The sequence below is a fragment of the Thalassophryne amazonica genome, chromosome 13 (assembly GCF_902500255.1).
Source record: "Thalassophryne amazonica chromosome 13, fThaAma1.1, whole genome shotgun sequence".
NCBI lineage: Eukaryota > Metazoa > Chordata > Actinopteri > Batrachoidiformes > Batrachoididae > Thalassophryne > Thalassophryne amazonica.
This window is the reverse complement of record NC_047115.1, coordinates 39,479,007-39,500,104: the sequence shown is the minus strand read 5'-3', so window position 1 is coordinate 39,500,104 and position 21,098 is coordinate 39,479,007. Positions and strand designations below refer to the sequence as shown.

At 38.3% G+C, this 21,098-nt stretch overlaps 1 protein-coding gene across 1 annotated transcript in view; it reads left to right on the top strand.

Annotated features, from left to right (window-relative positions):
- Nucleotides 1–21,098, top strand: part of crtac1b (cartilage acidic protein 1b) — a 78,338-nt gene that overhangs the window by 49,940 nt on the left and 7,300 nt on the right. The window contains exons 8-11 of the mRNA XM_034185427.1: nucleotides 16,428–16,564; nucleotides 19,369–19,451; nucleotides 19,711–19,811; nucleotides 19,895–20,063. Coding sequence (XP_034041318.1) covers nucleotides 16,428–16,564; nucleotides 19,369–19,451; nucleotides 19,711–19,811; nucleotides 19,895–20,063 — 490 coding nt within the window. The remainder of the gene's footprint in view (nucleotides 1–16,427; nucleotides 16,565–19,368; nucleotides 19,452–19,710; nucleotides 19,812–19,894; nucleotides 20,064–21,098) is intronic.

Genomic DNA, 21,098 nt, shown 5'->3' with positions numbered 1-21,098 from the left:
GGATGGATGGATGGATGGATAGCGTATAATGTGCCAAATCACAGCAAAAGCCATCTCAAGGCACCTTACATAAAACAAGTCAACATAAAATTTAATAAATAATTAAAAATGAATAAAAAAAATTCAAATACATAAATAAAAACAGAAGTAAAATAATAAAACAGATAAAAAAAAATAAAAACTCTTTATAAGAAAGAGAATTAAAAATAGGTTTTCAGTCTTGACTTAAAAATGTCCATGGACTCCGACTGCCTCATGGTTGCAGGAAGACTGTTCCACAGGGTGGGTGCACGATACGAAAAGGCTCTTTGACCTGCTGACTTCTTCTTCACCCTGGGAACACGGAGAAGTCCCGCATCGTGCGACCGCAATGCCCAGGCCGGCACGTAGAGTTCCACCAGATCAGCCAGATAAGATGGTGCCAGTAATATTTGCCTACCTAACTTTACTAATCAATGATATGAAACATTAGTTAGCTGATGTTAGGGAAGAACCTCCACATCTGTTATTATATAATTTGAACTCTGCCTTTGGCCCCATTTAAATGGGCCCTTTTCTGGATCTCTGAAAATATTTAGAAACTCCTAGTTTGTATTCAGTCAGATTGATCTTTTGCCCTCAAATGGAAATAAATAAATAAATCCTGTTTTTATATTTTTCTCAGATTAACTGCTTGTTTTGTTTCAGTAACAGGTATATAACAGGTACAGAATGTAAAGAATCACCCATTTTTCAAGATAATGCAGACAGGGAATAATGTAGTCCCAAATTCATGCTGATACAGCCAGTATAATAATTATTTTCTTTGGAGGTGATTTACATTGTAGTGGCTTGTGCACCGTCAGTAAAATTTGCTTATATTACAGTCTTTAATATTTCCTACTTGAAATTATCATTACAGTCAGTGATGAAGAAACGGTTCTGATTGCAGTCATGTTTCTTTCTTCTCCGGCAAACTGTAATCAATGTCTAATGAACAAGTAGCACAAAGATAGCAAAGCTGACCTATTGGCACTGTGAATCATCACATTATCAATGCTAATGTTTGCCTCATGAATTAGCACAAGTTCTCACTGCTTCACTTTGGGACTGAGCAGGATTTGGCGGCAGATGCGCTGTGATTTACCTGATCTGCCTGTGAAGAAGCCGGCAGAGTGAACGTGTTTACCATAAAAAGCGGAGGGATTTAACACAGGTATCACATGCAGCGATCTGTCTGCCAGAACCAGCCACCCCATGTTTTACCAAAGAAATAAACGACAGAAGCAACATCTTCACGGGGGTATCGAGGGTCAAAGAAGGGGTTATGTATCATGCTTTCCACAGAGACAGAACCATCAGTATGACACACGCATGGCATGCCGTAATACACACAAACACATATTGAATTTGCTCTTGTTTGTGTTTCAAACACAAAGATTGTTAAATTATGTGCCTGCAGCACAGTTAACATGCTGTCTCTCTGCAAAGCTGACACTCCTACCAGCCACATTGACCTTTGACATGCATAATGAAGCTGTTGCATCACTCCAGTAAACCGCTAATTAAATCGGGCTGAAACAGCAGTTTGCCTGGGTGGTGGAAAGTGCCGATTAGGCCCGTTTGTGCTTTAATTAAAACCTATTACCAAGTTTGTTTATTGTTTTAGCCTCACAATTGCTTTAACAGAAAAATACATACAACCCCAAATCAGAAGAAAAAAAAAATACATTGAAAATGCAGGAACAACCTCCAACACATTATTACATTTACTGTGACTTCTGTGTCATTGCAGACAGTGTGAACCCATGTTTTGTGAAGTCAGTTTCATTTCATGTCTTAATGCAGTATTAAGACATGAAGTGACGTTGACTATGCAAAACATGAAATATGTTGGGTTCATACTGTCTGAAATGGAAAAGAAGTCAAAGTGAATGTTAGGAACATTGCGTTTTTATTTATTTATTTGCATTTTTCATGTTGTTCCTTTTTTATTTGGGTTTGTACATGATATATATATATATATATATATATATATATATATATATATATATATATATATATATATATTTAAATGATAAAAAAAACTATGATGTCATCTTTGCCCTTGAGTTTAGGATGATGTAATCAGGCATATGTAATTTTGTACACACTATAAATGAAAACAACTGAGCCACTGATTTGCCAATCTAACATATAACAGGACAACTCTGTGGTTTCACTCATGCATCATTTGGATCTGGTTTCAAGAATTTTTTTCCTTTCCTTTTCTACAACCCCTGGCAAAAATTATGGAATCACCGGCCTCAGAGGATGTTCATTCAGTTGTTTAATTTTGTAGAAAAAAAGCAGATCACAGACATGACCAGTGTTGCCACAGTTACTTTGAAAAAGTAATCCAATTACTGATTACTGATTACTCCTTGAAAAAGTAACTTAGTTACTTTACTGATTACTCAATTGTAAAAGTAACTAAGTTAGATTACTAGTTACTTTTTTAGTTACTTTTCCCAGCTGCCGACAACAACCCTCTGCCACCTCAACATGACAATGATACCTGTTTTGCCAAAACTTACTTTATAGTCACCCTTTCTTGACTTCAATGAAAATAAATACTTGTTTTATAAAAAGTAAAATAAAGACCTATTTCTTGACCTCATATTTAATTGTTGACAGCACTGTAACAGTAAAACTTGCAATTTCGAACCTACATTGTTTATAAATGTAACTATTAAATTCATTCTAGCATTTTTCTAACATTTAAATTCTCTCTAAATATTTTACTTGTCGAAATTAATATTATTTTAAGTAGTATTAGTAGTTGTAGTAAAAAAGGCTTCAAAACTGGACCTTTAATCTAGGGGTGTTGTGAGGGGGGCACATCCTTGCCCCACGCCCCCATTCCATCTGGATTCGCCCCTGCTTTGGCGTTTGAGCACAAAGAATGGATAACATTTATTTATGCAGAAAACGTGACCAGATTTACAGGTAAGAAAGTTTTATTGTGTTTTCACATCATGTGGTCCTCAGAAAGAGAGTTTAGGTGCATTTGAGTGGAAAATAGTGTTAGTTGTTGACGCGTCGCGGAGGATCAGCTGTTTTAACGTGCAGATACAGAGCGGCTCAGCTCTAAATAAAGGAGGAAAAAAGTATAAAAATGTCTTTGTAAAGCTCAGTGCAGGTGTGCTGATCACCGTGCTTTAAGAGGTGACGACGAGTCGAGCAGCTGCAAAAAACCGCGGATGAAAAGCTCACACTCACTTAAAGTGGGCAGTTCAGTCGAACCCCGACCCCCTGCCCACAGACCAAGTTTAATGCTGCTATCGACCCACAATGAAAAATAATAGTAACGCACAGTGACATGAAGAAGTAACTTTAATCTGATTACTGATTTGGAAAGATTAATGCGTTAGATTACTCGTTACTAAAAAAAGTGGTCAGATTAGAGTAACGCGTTACTAAGTAACGCGTTACCGGCATCACTGGACATGACACAAAACTAAAGTCATTTCAAATGGCAACTTTCTGGCTTTAAGAAACACTATAAGAAATCAAGAAAAAAAGATTGTGGCAGTCAGTAACGGTTACTTTTTTAGACCAAGCAGAGGAAAAAAATATGGAATCACTCAATTCTGAGGAAAAAATTATGGAATCACCCTGTAAATTTTCATCCCCCAAATTAACACCTGCATCAAATCAGATCTGCTCATTGACATTGACCCTATGCCATAACATTGACCCTATGTGTCTTTTTGCAAGGAATGTTTTTGCAGTTTTTGCTCTATGGCAAGATGCATTATCATCTTGAAAAATGATTTCATCATCCCCAAACATCCTTTCAATTGTCCAAAATATCAACATAAACTTGTGCATTTATTGATGATGTAATGACAGCCATCTCCCCAGTGCCTTTACCTGACATGCAGCCCCATATCATCAATGACTGTGGAAATTTACATGTTCTCTTCAGGCAGTCATCTTTATAAATCTCATTGGAAAGGCACCAAACAAAAGTTCCAGCATCATCACCTTGCCCAATGAAGATTCGAGATTCATCACTGAATATGACTTTCATCCAGTCATCCACAGTCCACAATTGCTTTTCCTTAGCCCATTGTAACCTTGTTTTTTTCTGTTTAGGTGCTAATGATGCCTTTCGTTTAGCTTTTCTGTATGTAAATCCCATTTCCTTTAGGCGGTTTCTTACAGTTCGGTCACAGACGTTGACTCCAGTTTCCTCCCATTCGTTCCTCATTTGTTTTGTTGTACATTTTTCGATTTTTGAGACATATTGCTTTAAGTTTTCTGTCTTGACGCTTTGACGTCTTCCTTGGTCTACCAGTATGTTTGCCTTTAACAACCTTCCCATGTTGTTTGTATTTGGTCCAGAGTTTAGACACAGCTGACTGTGAACAACCAACATCTTTTGCAACATTGCGTGATGATTTACTCTCTTTTAAGAGTTTGATAATCCTCTCCTTTGTTTCAATTGACATCTCTCGTGTTGGAGCCATGATTCATGTCAGTCCACTTGGTGCAACAGCTCTCCAAGGTGTGATCACTCCTTTTTAGATGCAGACTAACGAGCAGATCTGATATGATGCAGGTGTTAGTTTTGGGGATGAAAATTTACAGGGTGATTCCATAATTTTTTCCTCAGAATTGAGTGATTCCATATTTTTTTCCTCTGCTTGGTCTAAAAAAGTAACCGTTACTGACTGCCACAATCTTTTTTTCTTGATTTCTTATAGTGTTTCTTAAAGCCAGAAAGTTGCCATTTGAAATGACTTTAGTTTTGTGTCATGTCTGTGATCTGCTTTTTTTCTACAAAATTAAACAACTGAATGAACATCCTCCGAGGCCAGTGATTCCATAATTTTTGCCAGGGGTTGTATCAGTTTATATTCCATCTCAGGGATCTTGAACATAAAACATAAAAACAAAATGGACAAACTTTCTCTCAGTGTCCATGAAATAATCCAAATTTTCAAGTAGACCTAGGCTTTAGAAATGAAAGAATGTGACAAGCTCACAATAACACACATATTGAGAGCAGATATACTCAAATTATTTCATTGATGGGTCACAAATTAATGTGGATGAGGTGCCGATGACCAAAAATAAATGTTGATGTATCATTGTCATACATACGATTACATTATAATTAAATGCATTGTATTTTAGAGTCAATTAACTTTCAAAAATGAGATAAATTTTCATCCATCCATCCATTTTCTTCCACTTTATCCGGAGTCGGGTCGCAGGGGCAGCAGCTCAAGCAAAGCCGCCCAGACCTCTCGATCCACACACACCTCCCCCAGCTCCTCCGGAGGAACCCCAAGGCGTTCCCAAGCCAGCCGAGAGATGTAGTCCCTCCAGCGTGTCCTGGGTCTTCCCCGGGGCCTCCTCCCAGTGGGACGTGCCTGGAACACCTCTCCAGTGAGGCATCCAGGGGGCATCTGGAAAAGATGCCCGATAAATTTTCAAAATAATAATAAATACATGACTGCTTAATCTGAAGAAGTAAGTCTGCTGGACATCTCCTTGTCGTGAGCTGGGTAGGCATGGCACAGAATGCGGTTGAACACAAATGCAGACTCAAAATACTGAGGTATAAGTTAAAGGTTTTATCTTAGAAATAAGGCAGGGGTTCGGTACACAGAAAGGCAGTCTGGGAAGCGGCGGTACAGGCAGGGGTCAGGCAGAGATGTAGTCAACAACAAGCACAGTTTCAAAATACCAGGAGACACAATACATCAGCTGAGGCAGGAGCAAGGTCAAAAAATACAAAGCACGGTCAAAAACCGACAAGGCAAATACAGAGCATAAAAGAAAGGCTGGAATGTGGACAAGTAATCACAGCGAACTGGCAGGGAGTGGAGAAAGTGCAGAGCTTAAATAACAGGTGCAATAATTAGGGAAACAAGGCACAGGTGTCAGGGAAGGTTCTGGAAGGGCGTGGTCAGATGAGACAGAGGTGAGACAAGAGGCAAGAGAGTGCAGGAAGACAGAACAGACAGAATTACAATGAAGGTGAGAGAAGCTGGTGCAAGATAGTACAGTAAGACAAATGCAAAGTAAACAGGACCTGACAAGATGGTGAACCTAACCACAGTGATCAAAATAAAACACCAACACAAAAGATGAACAAAACCCAAGTCCCAATAAACAAGAAATAAAATAAAGAAAACCCAACATGAAGGAACAAAGAATTAAACCATGAAACAAATGTAAGAACTTAAAAGAGCTAAACAAGAAAATAAAGACTAAGCCCAAACCAGAATGGAACTGTGTAACAATAAACAGATAATTCAACATAAGACAAAAGAAAAGCAAACAGAAAATAAAACTAATGCATATACAAAGGTAGGACTGAAACTAGACACATGACTAAAGTAAGATAAACAGGAAATAACTGAAACAGAAAATAAAACCACTGACAAAAGTATTATTCACAGGAGCAAGATAATCAGAACCAAAGTATGACTAGACGAGATTAATAACTAAAATATAATGACCAGACACCTGACACTCCGAGACACCAGTCTCTTAAGGGATGCTTTCCCAAGGCAAGCCCAGAACTCATTTACAGCTGGATAAACTGGGATGAAGCATTTTGTCCAAGGACATACAGAGGAAGTGTGAATTGTAACTGTATATTGGTAGGTTAAATTCTATCCCGCAGATCCACCTACTTTGCTGTTTCAACTGCTTAACAACAATTTATTAATTTGCTGAGAATTTGTCAACTTCCATGGTGGGCCACAACAAACAGAAGGCAGGTCAATTGTGGGCCCACATTGTGCCACCCTGGTTGAGGGAGAGAGCATACAGGAAGAAGTCTGCTTTAGCTAAAAAATCCACATTACATAGGCAACACAGACCAGATAAGAGAACCACTTCAGTGCAGTGCCGCACTAACGGTTCTCTTCTTACCAGCGGCAGCTGATGGTCTGTCAAAGAGGGGAAGCTTTTTGTCGGCTTACATCATAAAATTTGTCAATTTATTTATATGTAAATTCAAACAGTCCCTAGTTGCACAAGCATTTCAGAATTTATATCTCTATTACATACAGTATTTTATAATGGCACAATTACCAAGTGGTTAGTGCACTTGGCTTCAGTGTGGAAGGATCCCAGTTCAAACCCCACCCCTGCTACATTTGTCTATGTAATGTGGAGTTGCGTCAGGAAAGGCATCCAGTTTAAAACCTGTGCCAGAATCAACATGCAGGTCCACCTTGGATCTGCTGTGGTGACCCCAGGTGAAAACAAGCAGTGGTGGGCACAGCTAACCAAAACGTTAGCTTCAATAACAGCTAATCAGCTAACTGAAAAGTTATCTTTTATAAAGCTAAACCAATAAACCACCCAAAAATTTATTGGAAGCTACAGCTAACCGATAACTTTCAGTATTGTCTCCAGTACACTTGCAACTACTAACAAGCTGATTTTGGTTTTTAACACCACAATTGCTTCTGTGTTAGTATCAAAGGTGATCACAGACCTAAACAATGAGTCAGCACTTCTGTCTTTGTGCACCCTAACCACTGCTGGAAACTCCTGTTTACAACATAGCTTCCAGCAACAAAGCTCAACTCTCTACTCAGTAACAGCATCGCCGTGAGGCGGAGGTCTTGGAAAATAACGCAGTGCTGGCTGATGGTTTGGTTTCTAAATAAAATTAATACCGATATAATAACTCCATTATTGTCAGTTCTGTCATTTGTACAAAGTTAAAATATAACACATATCTTTTCATTTTAAATAATGCACTAATTCTGAAGTTTTAACACAGACAGATGCCAAAGGGATTATGGGAAAATGAGCCTCCACTAACACTGATTGGTTGACTCATTCATTCTATGTAAAAACCAACACGTTAATGTGACGTGACGTCTGTTGGTATTTAAATGTGCTTTTGTAAAATATGCCATTTTAATTATATGTAAAAAAAAAAAAAAGCAATTTGTTAAAGCCATAAGTTGTGATTTGACAACCATCTGATGTAACTGGGGTCAAAATGCATAGAACACTGCCATCTACTGGCGCCCAGACACTCAGACCCTTACCCTTAATCCTTTGCATGCAGTTTTTTTTTTTTTTTTTTTTTTTGGCACCAGAGAGTTCTGCGATTTAAATAACAGAATCCATGACGACAATTGTAAATGAACATTATACAACCAAAATGTGTATTTTTTCTTTAGCTGCAGCAAGAGGCTGTAACAACTATCAGGCGCGCAAAGAATTAGAATTTATGGGATATCTCCTTAGGGTGAATACTGCCATGAACACTACTGGCCAGTAGATGGCAGTAGAGACTGTAGAGCAAACAGGAAAATATTGGATAAGCAACCTGAGCTTCTTCTGACATTTAAAACAAACACAATAGCAAGTAACAATGTCTATAAACCCAGAGAATATATTCATGAGAGTTTTAGGCACTATATAAAAAGAGTTTAATGCTGCTGACCGTGTGGAGCCTGAGCAAAGCGTCTCAAATGGATTTCTCCTGTCGTGACTGTACTGGATTACCCATAATGCACCACCTGCGCACAGCATGTCCACACTAACGCCTTCAAAATTAGTGCAGTACTTTAAAACTAAAACATATAGCTGATATTTTCACTTTATAAAACTTTAGAAGTGATGTTAATTTAAATAACATGTCCAACATTAGTTTTGTTAAAATTTTAACCATAAGTTAAAGCTGTATGCCTCTGGATGACTCGGGTGATATTGCCAGTGAGTTGGTATGGTGTCATGAAGAATTATCTTGTGATCAGCTTTTTTCTAACTGCAGGGGATAGAGTGTTTTTTTTTTTTTTAACTGATTCTCCTCTGTTTACAAAGGATAGAGTGTTTTGTTTTTTTAACTGATTCTCCTCTGTTTACAAGGATAGAGTGTTTTTTTTTTTTAACTGATTCTCCTCTGTTTACAAAGGATAGAGTGTTTTGGTTTTTTAACTGATTCTCCTCTGTTTACAAAGGATAGAGTGTTTTTTTTTTAACTGATTCTCCTCTGTTTACAAAGGATAGAGTGTTTTGGTTTTTTAACTGATTCTCCTCTGTTTACAAAGGATAGAGTGTTTTTTTTTTTAACTGATTCTCCTCTGTTTACAAAGGATAGAGTGTTTTGGTTTTTTAACTGATTCTCCTCTGTTTACAAAGGATAGAGTGTTTTTTTTTTTAACTGATTCTCCTCTGTTTACAAAGGATAGAGTGTTTTGGTTTTTTAACTGATTCTCCTCTGTTTACAAAGGATAGAGTGTTTTGGTTTTTTAACTGATTCTCCTCTGTTTACAAAGGATAGAGTGTTTTGGTTTTTTAACTGATTCTCCTCTGTTTACAAAGGATAGGGTGTTTTGGTTTTTTAACTGATTCTCCTCTGTTTACAAAGGATAGAGTGTTTTTTTTTTTTAACTGATTCTCCTCTGTTTACAAAGGATAGAGTGTTTTTTTTTTAACTGATTCTCCTCTGTTTACAAAGGATAGAGTGTTTTTTTTTTTTTAACTGATTCTCCTCTGTTTACAAAGGATAGAGTGTTTTTTTTTTTTAACTGATTCTCCTCTGTTTACAAAGGATAGAGTGTTTTTTTTTTAACTGATTCTCCTCTGTTTACAAAGGATAGAGTGTTTTTTTTTTTTAACTGATTCTCCTCTGTTTACAAAGGATAGAGTGTTTTTTTTTTTAACTGATTCTCCTCTGTTTACAAACGATAGAGTGTTTTGGTTTTTTAACTGATTCTCCTCTGTTTACAAAGGATAGAGTGTTTTTTTTAACTGATTCTCCTCTGTTTACAAAGGATAGAGTGTTTTGGTTTTTTAACTGATTCTCCTCTGTTTACAAAGGATAGAGTGTTTTTTTTTTTTAACTGATTCTCCTCTGTTTACAAAGGATAGAGTGTTTTTTTTTAACTGATTCTCCTCTGTTTACAAAGGATAGAGTGTTTTGGTTTTTTAACTGATTCTCCTCTGTTTACAAAGGATAGAGTGTTTTTTTTTTTTAACTGATTCTCCTCTGTTTACAAAGGATAGAGTGTTTTTTTTTAACTGATTCTCCTCTGTTTACAAAGGATAGAGTGTTTTGGTTTTTTAACTGATTCTCCTCTGTTTACAAAGGATAGAGTGTTTTTTTTTAACTGATTCTCCTCTGTTTACAAAGGATAGAGTGTTTTGGTTTTTTAACTGATTCTCCTCTGTTTACAAAGGATAGAGTGTTTTTTTTAACTGATTCTCCTCTGTTTACAAAGGATAGAGTGTTTTTTTTTAACTGATTCTCCTCTGTTTACAAAGGATAGAGTGTTTTTTTTTAACTGATTCTCCTCTGTTTACAAAGGATAGAGTGTTTTTTTTTTAACTGATTCTCCTCTGTTTACAAAGGATAGAGTGTTTTGGTTTTTTAACTGATTCTCCTCTGTTTACAAAGGATAGAGTGTTTTGGTTTTTTTTTTGCTTACAAAACATTAAACAGATAAGTGCTGACATCTTTGATATTAGACTTAACAAAGGTTTTTAGCTGTTAATGCTGGATTCACTTTGCTTGCAAAAAAACATATTAGCGATCTAAAAATTATCGGACCAAAATTCATCAGAAGGTAATGGGTCCGATGATGCTTTTCAAAGTTATCTAAAAAGCTAATCCAATAATGAAAACATTAGCTTTGACAATTAGTGGATTAGCGGAACTGTGCCAACCACTGTAAACAAGGGAGCAGCCGAAGGAACTTACTTATACAAGTATATTATTGTTTTTAAACAAAAATATCAACAATTTCAAGAAGCATATAGAACCTTTATTATGAAACATACATAACAGAGCCTCCCTGTTTGATGACATCTTGTGCTTTATTGTTCCAGGCAAATGTTATTTTAAAAGACTGGCCAGCAGATATCACCATATCTAATTGTATCAAAAGGTTCAAAACACTGAACCATTGCTTCAGTGGTTCAAAACGCTTTGGTTTCTCTGTCACTAATTTTTATGAATAAAATACATCAGCAATCATTAATTATTACCACATATGCCCAGATAGACTTATAATTATGAATACTTTGATGTGTTGCGAACCGGGACGTTAATTAATGTGCGACAACTTACTGAAGACCGAAGCAGCGAGTAACTCACTTAGATCTTCTCACATAATGTCTAATCCAGTGTGCTTGTCTGTGCAACTTTAAAACAGACTGATTTATAGTGCACACAAAACACTTTGGCATAAAATTAAAAATGCAAAAATGGGATTCAGCCTTTTGACTGAACATCCAATCATTGTGCAGAACTCCAGCGTCCAGGCCCTCTCACAGCTCCATTCACCCCCAGAGACCCTCAGCGTCTGGGGGGCGGGACAAAATTGTGGCTTTATCCAATGACTGTCGCGTTTCGTGGCAATGAAAAAACCTTTCCAGGCAGTTCCACTGAAGTGAGCGGACGCTCAGCTTCTACAGGATAATGGATTGACCACAGACCATATGACAAAAAAGATTTGGGAGAAGTTAACAAAATAGAGTCAATCAATTTGTGATAAGTAGCTGATTCTGAACAAACACATCTTCAAGATGAACGTGTTCTAACACATTTGTAGTCAAAGAAATGGCAACAAACTGTACAATTTGACCATTTTTTTTGACACTTTAGGGGAAGCTGAGCTTCCCTTGCAGTCTTAGAGAAATTGCCCCTGCTTCTTACCTGACTGACCAGTTTTTCTGTCATGGTTGGTGATATGTTTTCCTCTGGTGCTTCCCTCTCTTGTGGGGCACCACGAGATTTGATTCTTGGCCCTACATTGTTTTCGCTCTATATGCTACTGCTTGGGTCAGTTGTTGCTACGTGTAAGCGATCTTTCCATTGTTATGCAGATGATGTTCAAATTTATTTACCTGTAGGACCAATAAAAAGTTAAATGAAGAAAAAACTGAATGCATTGTGTTTGGGGATAAGGAAAATGTCCGTTTTTTTGTGCAGTGCCCTCTGATTTTAAAACTACTGTTAAGAATCTTGAGGTACCATTTGACAGTGTTTTTAAATTTGACAGACAAATTGACCTAGTAGTCAGATCTAGCTTTTTTCAACTGCACCTAAACTCAAACCTCTTAGCCATTCAGAACTTGAAAAAGCTATTCGTGCTTTCATCAGCTCAAGACTGGACTACTGTAATGCAATTTATACTGACATTTCTCAGTCCACGATTAATGACCAGCAGTTCGTGCAAAATGCTGCAGGTCGTCTTTTAACTAACACCCCCAGATGTGAGCACCTTAACCCTATCCTCTACTCTCTGCAAAGGTTTTCCATCTGCTGTCAAATTGATTTTAATATCTTAATAGTTGTTTTTAAAGTGCTTAAAGGTCTTGCACCACCATATTTGAGTGAGTTATTGGTGTTATGTGACAAAGGCAGGGTTCTGAGATCATTCATACTCTGTCTGTTGGAGGTTCCCAGATCAAACCTGAAACATTTCTCAGTCAATGGGCCCAGACCTTTGGAACAAGCTTCCCCCTGATCTGTGCATCATCACTGATCTGGGTCTTTTAAAAGCTAAACGAAAGACTTTTCTTTTTAAAATGGCTTTTAACATTTAGTAGTGCTATGACATTTTATTCTGGCTTCATGTACACACTTATTTATTATTGCTGATTTTATTTTGTCATTGAATATTGTCCTTGTGTTGTCTGATCGTAGTTTCACTGGAAAGCATTTTGGTCGCCGTTTGGGCTGTGTAAAGGGCTATACAAATAAAAGTTGATTGATTGATTGGTCAATTGATCTGGTGAAGTGTTGTCTTTATTATATATAATAAGATTATATATACTTTACTCTCCGAGAAGGAAAGTCTGGCTTACCCAATACTCCTCATAGAGCTATGCACTGTTCTGCATCTTCAGTATGTCATGCACAAGCTTTGTAGTTTTGCATAAATACTGCGTTCGAGTCGAGATAACAGTACCTCCAGTGTCCTGTCTCTACCTGCGGCATGGATCTTATGTTCCTCTGCTCGATATTTATTTTGGTAGATCATAGTGGCTCATTCATTCATTCATCCATTTATCCATCTATGCACTAATACATTCACCTCTCTTCATCATGTTGGCCGGCCCCTCTTTTTCACCTGAGGAGCCGAAGGTCACTGGGCACCCCCCTCCCCCAGAAGCTTTATGAGCCTTATAATTAAAACAGGGAGTAAATACTGGAGAGAGTGACTGGGTCCTCTATAACTCTTCCTCAACTTATCACCGTGTCACTCAAGCGAGGAGATATCCGTTACTTTCTTGTGCGAAACCTGCTCTGCTGAGGAGGCTGTTTGTACATGATACGCCTCGTACTTTTTGATGGCAAAGGACTTGAAAGGGCCTTTTGTTCTTATCTTTATGCAGAAAACTGTGTTCCTGACTTACAGTGAATGAGGAAGAAACAGTGTTTCCCAACACATTATTGATGTTGTCTCTTCTGGAGATAGATCTTATGACCTTAAGGTTATCTTTCCAGCGACTACACGATGTTGAGCAAAAGCAGCTTCTTTTTTTTAAATGTTGACAATATCAGAGCGATATGAGTAACATTTAAACTTGTCAGTTTTCCGTTAATTTCCAGATAAAGCTCAAGACTCTGGACATGAGTCTCATGTTCAACCATGGTTTTCTCAGTGCTGCAGTCACCTACTGTTAAAGGCTTTTTAATGTATAATAAGCATATTATTCATCTATCAATTACTTTTCTAAGCAGTTAATTAATTATTTCATCTATAAATTCTCAGAGGCTGTTGTTCTAGCAGTCTGGAGTCACCAGTCTGTACCAGCCCGTGTTACGGAGACGACTGTCATCAATCCATCCAGTTCAACTTAAAGGAAAAACTTCTCTCACAAAAGACTTTGAAAAGCAAAACCTTTAGAGGTAAAAACAGACCTTTATGACTTACAAAACAAAGCAAGTTTTTGACTTGAAATGGAGTCACAATTTTTTTAGCATTAAAAAGTTGATTTTTGTTGTCAGAACTGTATTTTTTTCTTGCTTGCATTAAAAAGACAACAGAATCCACTCCATCCATGTTCCTTCTGTAAAACAGATGTTTTACTTGTTGTTTTGTTTTGTTTTTTGTAAGCAATTCTTTCTTTGCACCACTCCACTATGAAGCAGTATAACTAGTAATTGACAGATCTCATTTACACACTAACAGAAGCCCCTAACACCTTCAGAGTTGGAACTGGTGTTTTGGTGGCTTCCCTCACTAACCTCCTTCTTGCATAATCACTCAGTTTTGGAGAGGTGACAGATTTACCATTGAGTACCCTGCTTTTTGAACTTCTTAATGATTGTTAATTTCATAACGATGATTCACTGATTTCATCTATCTATCCTCTGACGTATCTAAAGAAAACACTTTCTGATATGAAAGCGTTTTTTTCTTGTTGGCCAGTATATTAAAAATTCTGCCTTTGCAAAATTGGTTAAGATGCATTTATTTTTGAATACATTTACCCTGTACCTTGGCAAGGCAGCGAGCAGGGCATTGTTTTCACTGGTGTGTGTGTGTGTGTGTGTGTGTGTGTGTGTGTGTGTGTGTGTGTGTGTGTGTGTGTGTGTGTGTGTGTGTGTGTGTGTGTGTGTGTGTGTGTGTGTGTGTGTGTGTGTCTTTGGACAAGATAACTCAAAAATGGCTCCATCTTCAGACTCGATTGGATTACTTGGATAGATCTCTAGAGATGATTAGATTTTGGAGTGGCTTGGTCAAAGGTCACAGTCAATGAAAACATGTTCTGAAAAACACTTTTTTTGTATATCACAACAACCAGCAAGCCTAGATGGATCAAACTTGGCGTGAATATTACTTAGATACCTTTGAGTGAAAGGAATCTTCAGATCCTAAGGACAGCAAGAAGCAAGGTATAGCAAACATCTTGCCACTGTGAGAATGAGTACTGGATAAAGCTCAGTGAAGAACATTCTGACAGCTTCAGACACAGGACACATCAGAAGAATGTATGAGGGCCTTAAGAAGGCTCTTGGCCCAACACATCCACAGGGGAAGAAATCGTTGATAAAAGGAAACCAATGGAGAGATGGGTGGAACATTTCTCTGACATCTCCTCTAGTGAGAGTCCTGTGGGATCGGCAGCCCTACATTCAATGGCATGCTGAGCAACCATGAATGAGCTTAATATGGATCCCACCATTAAGGAGCTCAGCAAGGCTACAGACAGTACAGCCCAAGACAAGGCCACAGGTTGTGATGGGATTCAACCAGATGTTATCAAGCACTACAAGGCTGTCCTCTTCCAGGGGCTTCATGAAGTCATCCTAGGAGGATTTTCTTTCACCAAAACATCAAATCTAGGCTTGCATCTCAGATGTACCTTCTGGCAAATTGTAGCTGAACTTTCAGGTCTTCTTTTTAAGAAAATCCTCCTCTATACCACTTTATCATGAAGCTGTATAACTGGGGATACAAAATGCAAAAATTGCTCTATATGCACAATTTCTCCAGTCACAGCCAGAGAAGCCTATAACTTCTTCTGGGATGTCTGGGTGTCATGGTGTCTTTCCTCACTCTTCTCCTTCTTGCACAGTCACTCAGTTTTTGAGAACTGTCTACTCCACACAGATTTACCATAGAGTGACATACTGTTTGTATTTCTTCATAACTGATGTAAATAAAGTCCAAGACATATTCACTGACTTGGAAATTGTCTGAAGAAAACTGGCAATAAAATTGATTATTTACAGGTATTATACCAAAGCGTTCCATTACTTATGAAACCCATCATCTTGGCTTTTATATCAGAGGGAGTTTTTCCTTACCACTGTTGCTCTGGGGGTTGGTAAGGTTAGACCTTACCTGTGTGAAGCGCTGTGAGGCAACTCTGTTGTGATTTGGCACTATATAAATGAAAAGAAATTGAAAATTATATTTTTAATTAATTTATATTATTTATTTATTTATTGTATTTGAAATGGCATAAACAAATTTAAAATGTATGAAATACCAAGTGTTCCAGGTCTTATATATTTACTTATATTTATGTATATTTACTTATACATTTATATTATGGTGTGTAGAGTGTGCAGGATATGCATCAGTTCTCTCGTGCCTTTCATTTAAATTTTGTGCTTATAATTCAGGGGTGCCGATAATTCTGAAAACTATGTAGTATGGGATGGAAAAATGTTTGTTGGTGATTGTCTGCAAGTAGTCAATCAAATCCAAAAACCACAAATCCTCTAGTATCTTGTTTCAGACTCTTATCAATTTTCTGAGAGCCTGATGCCATTTTAAGTCTAAAATCTCTCAGTGTGGACAAGTCGTAAATTAAATTTTTCATCTTTTGGCAACACTAATAATATTTTTTTTAAGAGATACCAGTAGTAACAGATCATTTTTGCTACCTGTGCTTTATCATAGCTGTTCAGCATTTTTTGTTTCATTGAAATTTGGTGCATTTACTCCTCTCAGGACATCGCATCCCAGAAGTTTTCCATGCCGTCCCCAGTTCGCACAGTTATCGTTGCAGACTTCGACAATGACAATGAGCTGGAGGTCTTCTTCAATAATATCGCCTACAGGGGCTCCTCTGCCAACAGGCTGTTTAGGTATACACACACACACACACACACACACACACACACACACACACACACACACACACACACAGTACACTTCAGTAACACTTTGATGACGAGCTTAATGGGCTACTCCACTGGCTTGATTTAGCATTCTAAAAGGAGACTCAGAAACAGAGCAGAATTTAAAATTCCCAGCCAAGGATATTTATCTAGTCTGGCATCCCGCCTTCTCTTCCACACGCCAGTGAATCTTTCATTAAGACCATTTTTGGTCTTGTGTTGGCTCACTGTTTAGCTTCCTCTTTGAGATAATGTTAATGAACTTGGTTCTCAAAATTAAAAACATGATGCGTGTCAATTGTTAATACTTAATAGTGGAAAATCCATCCTGTTGGAATACAAGTCTTGTTTGACATATTTTTATGAACACAATGCAGGCGTTGAATTCAGCCAAGAGATAGCGTTTCACTTCGTATTGAATACCGACTATCTGTGATTTGCTGTTTATGTGTTTTATCGGATGCAAGTTTATTGGATGAAAGTCTCTTTCTGCAAAGTATGGTGTTATGACTTTATGTTAGAACCCAAATCAAATCACTACCATTATCTAGTAGTGTTACACTGTAAACCCAAGAAATCTGGCATAAAAGGTTTATGTACCTAAAAATAACAAGTAACAAATATCTCTAGCTAAAGAGTGCAGTTAAATTAAAATACTGATTGAAGAAAGCTAATGGATCTAGCATGAGTGGTGGCTCAAACACAGAGAAAGACACACTGGAATGAGTGCAGCACATCGGTTCCCAAGGCGACGATGTTCAAGGGGCTAGCTTGAAAGGCACATCCAAAAGACAGGTAGTTACTTCAGTTCACAAGAAGCAGTCAGAGTGGGCAAACATCTCCATGACTGGTAGTGAGCCAGACACATGTAAAAGCACCACTGTTTGATATATAATAAAAACATTTAGATCTCATGCCATGCTCAGTTTTTATCCTGAGGATAATAAATCTCCAAATCCAAGATGGCTGCTGTCTCATAACAGAATATCTTAAAAAAAAAGCCTAAATAAATAACTAAAATAATAAATAAATAGAAATCTGTATTACTGTGTGTCATATGGACACAAGTGAAGCATTGTTTTCTATGTTTTCTTACACATGGAATCCATACCAACCACAATCACATCGATGAACAAAAACATACGTGCTTGGCATGATATCTATCTATATATTTTTTATTATATATCAAAAAATGTCTGTGCACAAAACACAATTGTTTTACATATGTCCCCAGTACAGGAGCAGGACAGAGATACGAAAGAATACTGGGGGCAATCACAGGTCGGCAATGGCAGAACACCAGGAAAAACAGTGTCAACAAGACTTAAGCCTGGTTCACACGGCAGGATCTTAAAATTATCTTTAGGTTTCCAAAACCTGAGAGACAACACACATGAAGATAAAAAATCATAGCTCTAACAGGTTTGGTCGTACAGTGTGTGGTGTTCAGCCACACAGTAAGGACCGCAACACCACACACGAACAGATTTCACACACAGACATTCACAGTTCAGACAGGAAATCTCGCAAAATCTCTCGAGATTAAACGTGACTTCAGAGTAAACAAACAGAGGTACTTTGTGGACTATTTAAAAGAGGGGAAAAAAAATACAAATATAAAAGAAAAGGTGTTCCTTAAAGGAGTGGAGACAGCGTGACCACCGGACTTTCTGGTAAGTCAGAACAGCTGTTTTGATTTTAATTTCCGCTCCGTACGTCTGTCACCTCACTTTCTGATTGGCTGAACGTCACATTCAGCAGGCTGTGAGCTTGTTTTGGTCGGAGGACACAACACACACAGCGATATCGGGCCAAAAAAATCCAACATGTTGAATACCCCGATTTGTGATCGGAGCACTCCTGACGCCCTTCCGAGCAGATCAGAGTGCTCTGAACACACCACACACGGCAGGAATATCTGATAAGATTATCTTTAGCATCATTACGATTGTCGGGGCGTCCTTAAGATTGTCGGAAGGGGAAGATCGGGTCCGATATCGGCCTAATTATCCTGCTGTGTGAACCCGGCCTTAGCAAAGCCATATGACTTTCTGGCACTGGAAAATGGGCAACACACACACACACACACACACACACACACACACACACACACACACACACACACACACACACACACACACACACACACACACACACACACACACACAAGGAGATAATTACAGAAATTAATAACAGGTGTGTATAATGACCTGGAAGAAACTAGCCAGAAACATACAAAGGGACTATCAAAAAACACAGGAAATGAGGACCAGAAACTAAAACAATTGGCCGATGACAATGAACTCATGTATTTTCAATTGTTTGAAACCATATTCAAATTAAGAACTTTGCAATTTTACACACAAAAACAGAATATCCAAAGAGTACTCAAGACAGAAATCCATATGCAACACAGAGTACAGTGTTCCTTAACTTGAGCATGTTTGAGTTTCTTGACCTTTTCAAGGATACTTACACATACAGGAGTACTTGGGGATTGATCCAGCAACGTTCCAGGTTCAGAACATGTTTTACCATCTGCACCATTGTCTAAAAGTAGGGTATGTTGTTCTCATAAATGTGGAGAACACATTTTCTGCTGTTTGCCTCAGTTACCCCCCCCCCCCCCCCAAAAAAAAAGAGATAATAACATCTAATCAGACATTATAGTTACATAGTTACATTAGAGCCGAGATTTGGATGTGACTTTGACTTGAGTCAAGCCTTCAGTTGTATTTCCTGTGCTAACCTTGGCACTATTCCTTTGCCAGGGTTAGCAGGAGAGAGCATGGAGACCCTCAGATAGAAGAGCTGAATGTCGGGGATGCAGCTGAGCCAGAAGGAAGAGGAACCGGTGAGACTGTCCGCTCAGACATCTCAGGAATGACCTTAAACCAGGCAAACAAAGAGCTCAGACTAAATCTGCTTTGCCTACATGGTACCATTAGATGGCATCAGAGCTTCACTTCAGATCTAGTTCCACTGTGCTGAAGGACTTGTTCCACAAAATTACATCTGTCTGTTGAAACATTAAGCCTGCTAGAGGATGAGTAATGTTATCTCTGATGTTTGTTGGAGTGTTTAGTTGCATCATTTCTGTCATGAATCTCCAGGAGCTGTAGCAACAGACTTTGATGGCGATGGCCGCCTGGAACTGCTCGTATCGCATGGTGAGAGTGCTGCACAGCCCCTGTCTGTGTACAAAGTCAATCAGGTGAGACAAAATGTAAACCAGTAGCTTGGTTTGATATTCTACATATAGGGCAGTTACACATTCACGGCCTGTTTGTGTCTCAGGGCGCTGCCAACTCATGGCTCCGTGTGATACCCCGAACCAAATTTGGTGCCTTTGCTAGAGGGGCTAAAGTGGTGGTGTACACTAAAAAGAGTGGCCCGCACACTCGCATCATCGATGGCGGCTCTGGGTACCTGTGTGAGATGGAGCCTGTCGCTCACTTTGGGCTTGGTAAGACTGTTTCGCTGAGATCACACCTGATCATGGGGTTTTCACAAATTTTAGCTCACACGCTCAAACAGATACTGAAAGGAAAAGAAAAGAAAAGAAGACTGAACTGTACTGAGATCAGCAGTGAGAAGGAAAATTAAAGTTCCATGTGGAAGGAATTTCTTTAATACCTCTTGCCTGATTGGATCTCCTTAGCAAAACTGTCTGGTAGAGATCTATAGGGGGGAGGTTCTGCAGCAGCAATGTGGCCTGGTTTATGAGGAACCAGCTCCATGTGACAAACCCTCCCCAGGACAGTCAGCTGCTGGCCATCCAAATCTGGCAATGCACCTATTACATTTACTGGGCCTGTTCTGTATCACAAATGTCCAAGCACACATCAGCTCAACACAATTACTTAAAAATTTGTAAACCAGCAAGACTCCAGCGCAGATCTCTACATACAGTATGTACAGATAATCTACTCTGCTAAAGATGCACTTTTCATGTTTGTTCTTCAGACTGTATTTTGATTACTGACATAGCGTTTCCACTTACCAGAAGGTGGCGTAATGGCATAAGCAATTCAGCAGGTCTGTGCACCACGTCTGCTTGACAAATGTTAGGAAATTTTTACTTGACCAGAAAATGTTTAGCTTGTCTGCTCACATGTGTGGTATAGCTGATTTGAAAATGGCAACAAAAGAAAAAGAAAGAAAAGCTAATTAGTTTAACCAATGTGACTGATGGAAAACAAAGTGAATTTTTACATTCCATTACCATAGACTCTGATCAAGGAAAATCAGCTTTTTAAAGCAGACGTTCTGTGCTGTGATGTAACGCAGAACGCACGGGCACTCAAACCTCTGAACTGTCGTGTTCAGGAAAATGTCAGAATTTCATCAAAGCGACATAACACCCTTTCTAATCAGCTGTAAGTAATTTAAAATGATTACATATTAAATTGGACTTTATCTGTCTGTGAGATCAGGAACCCGCCTTGAACTACACATGCTAGTCATGATTTTTGGATAAGGTTATGGAAAAATAATTGAG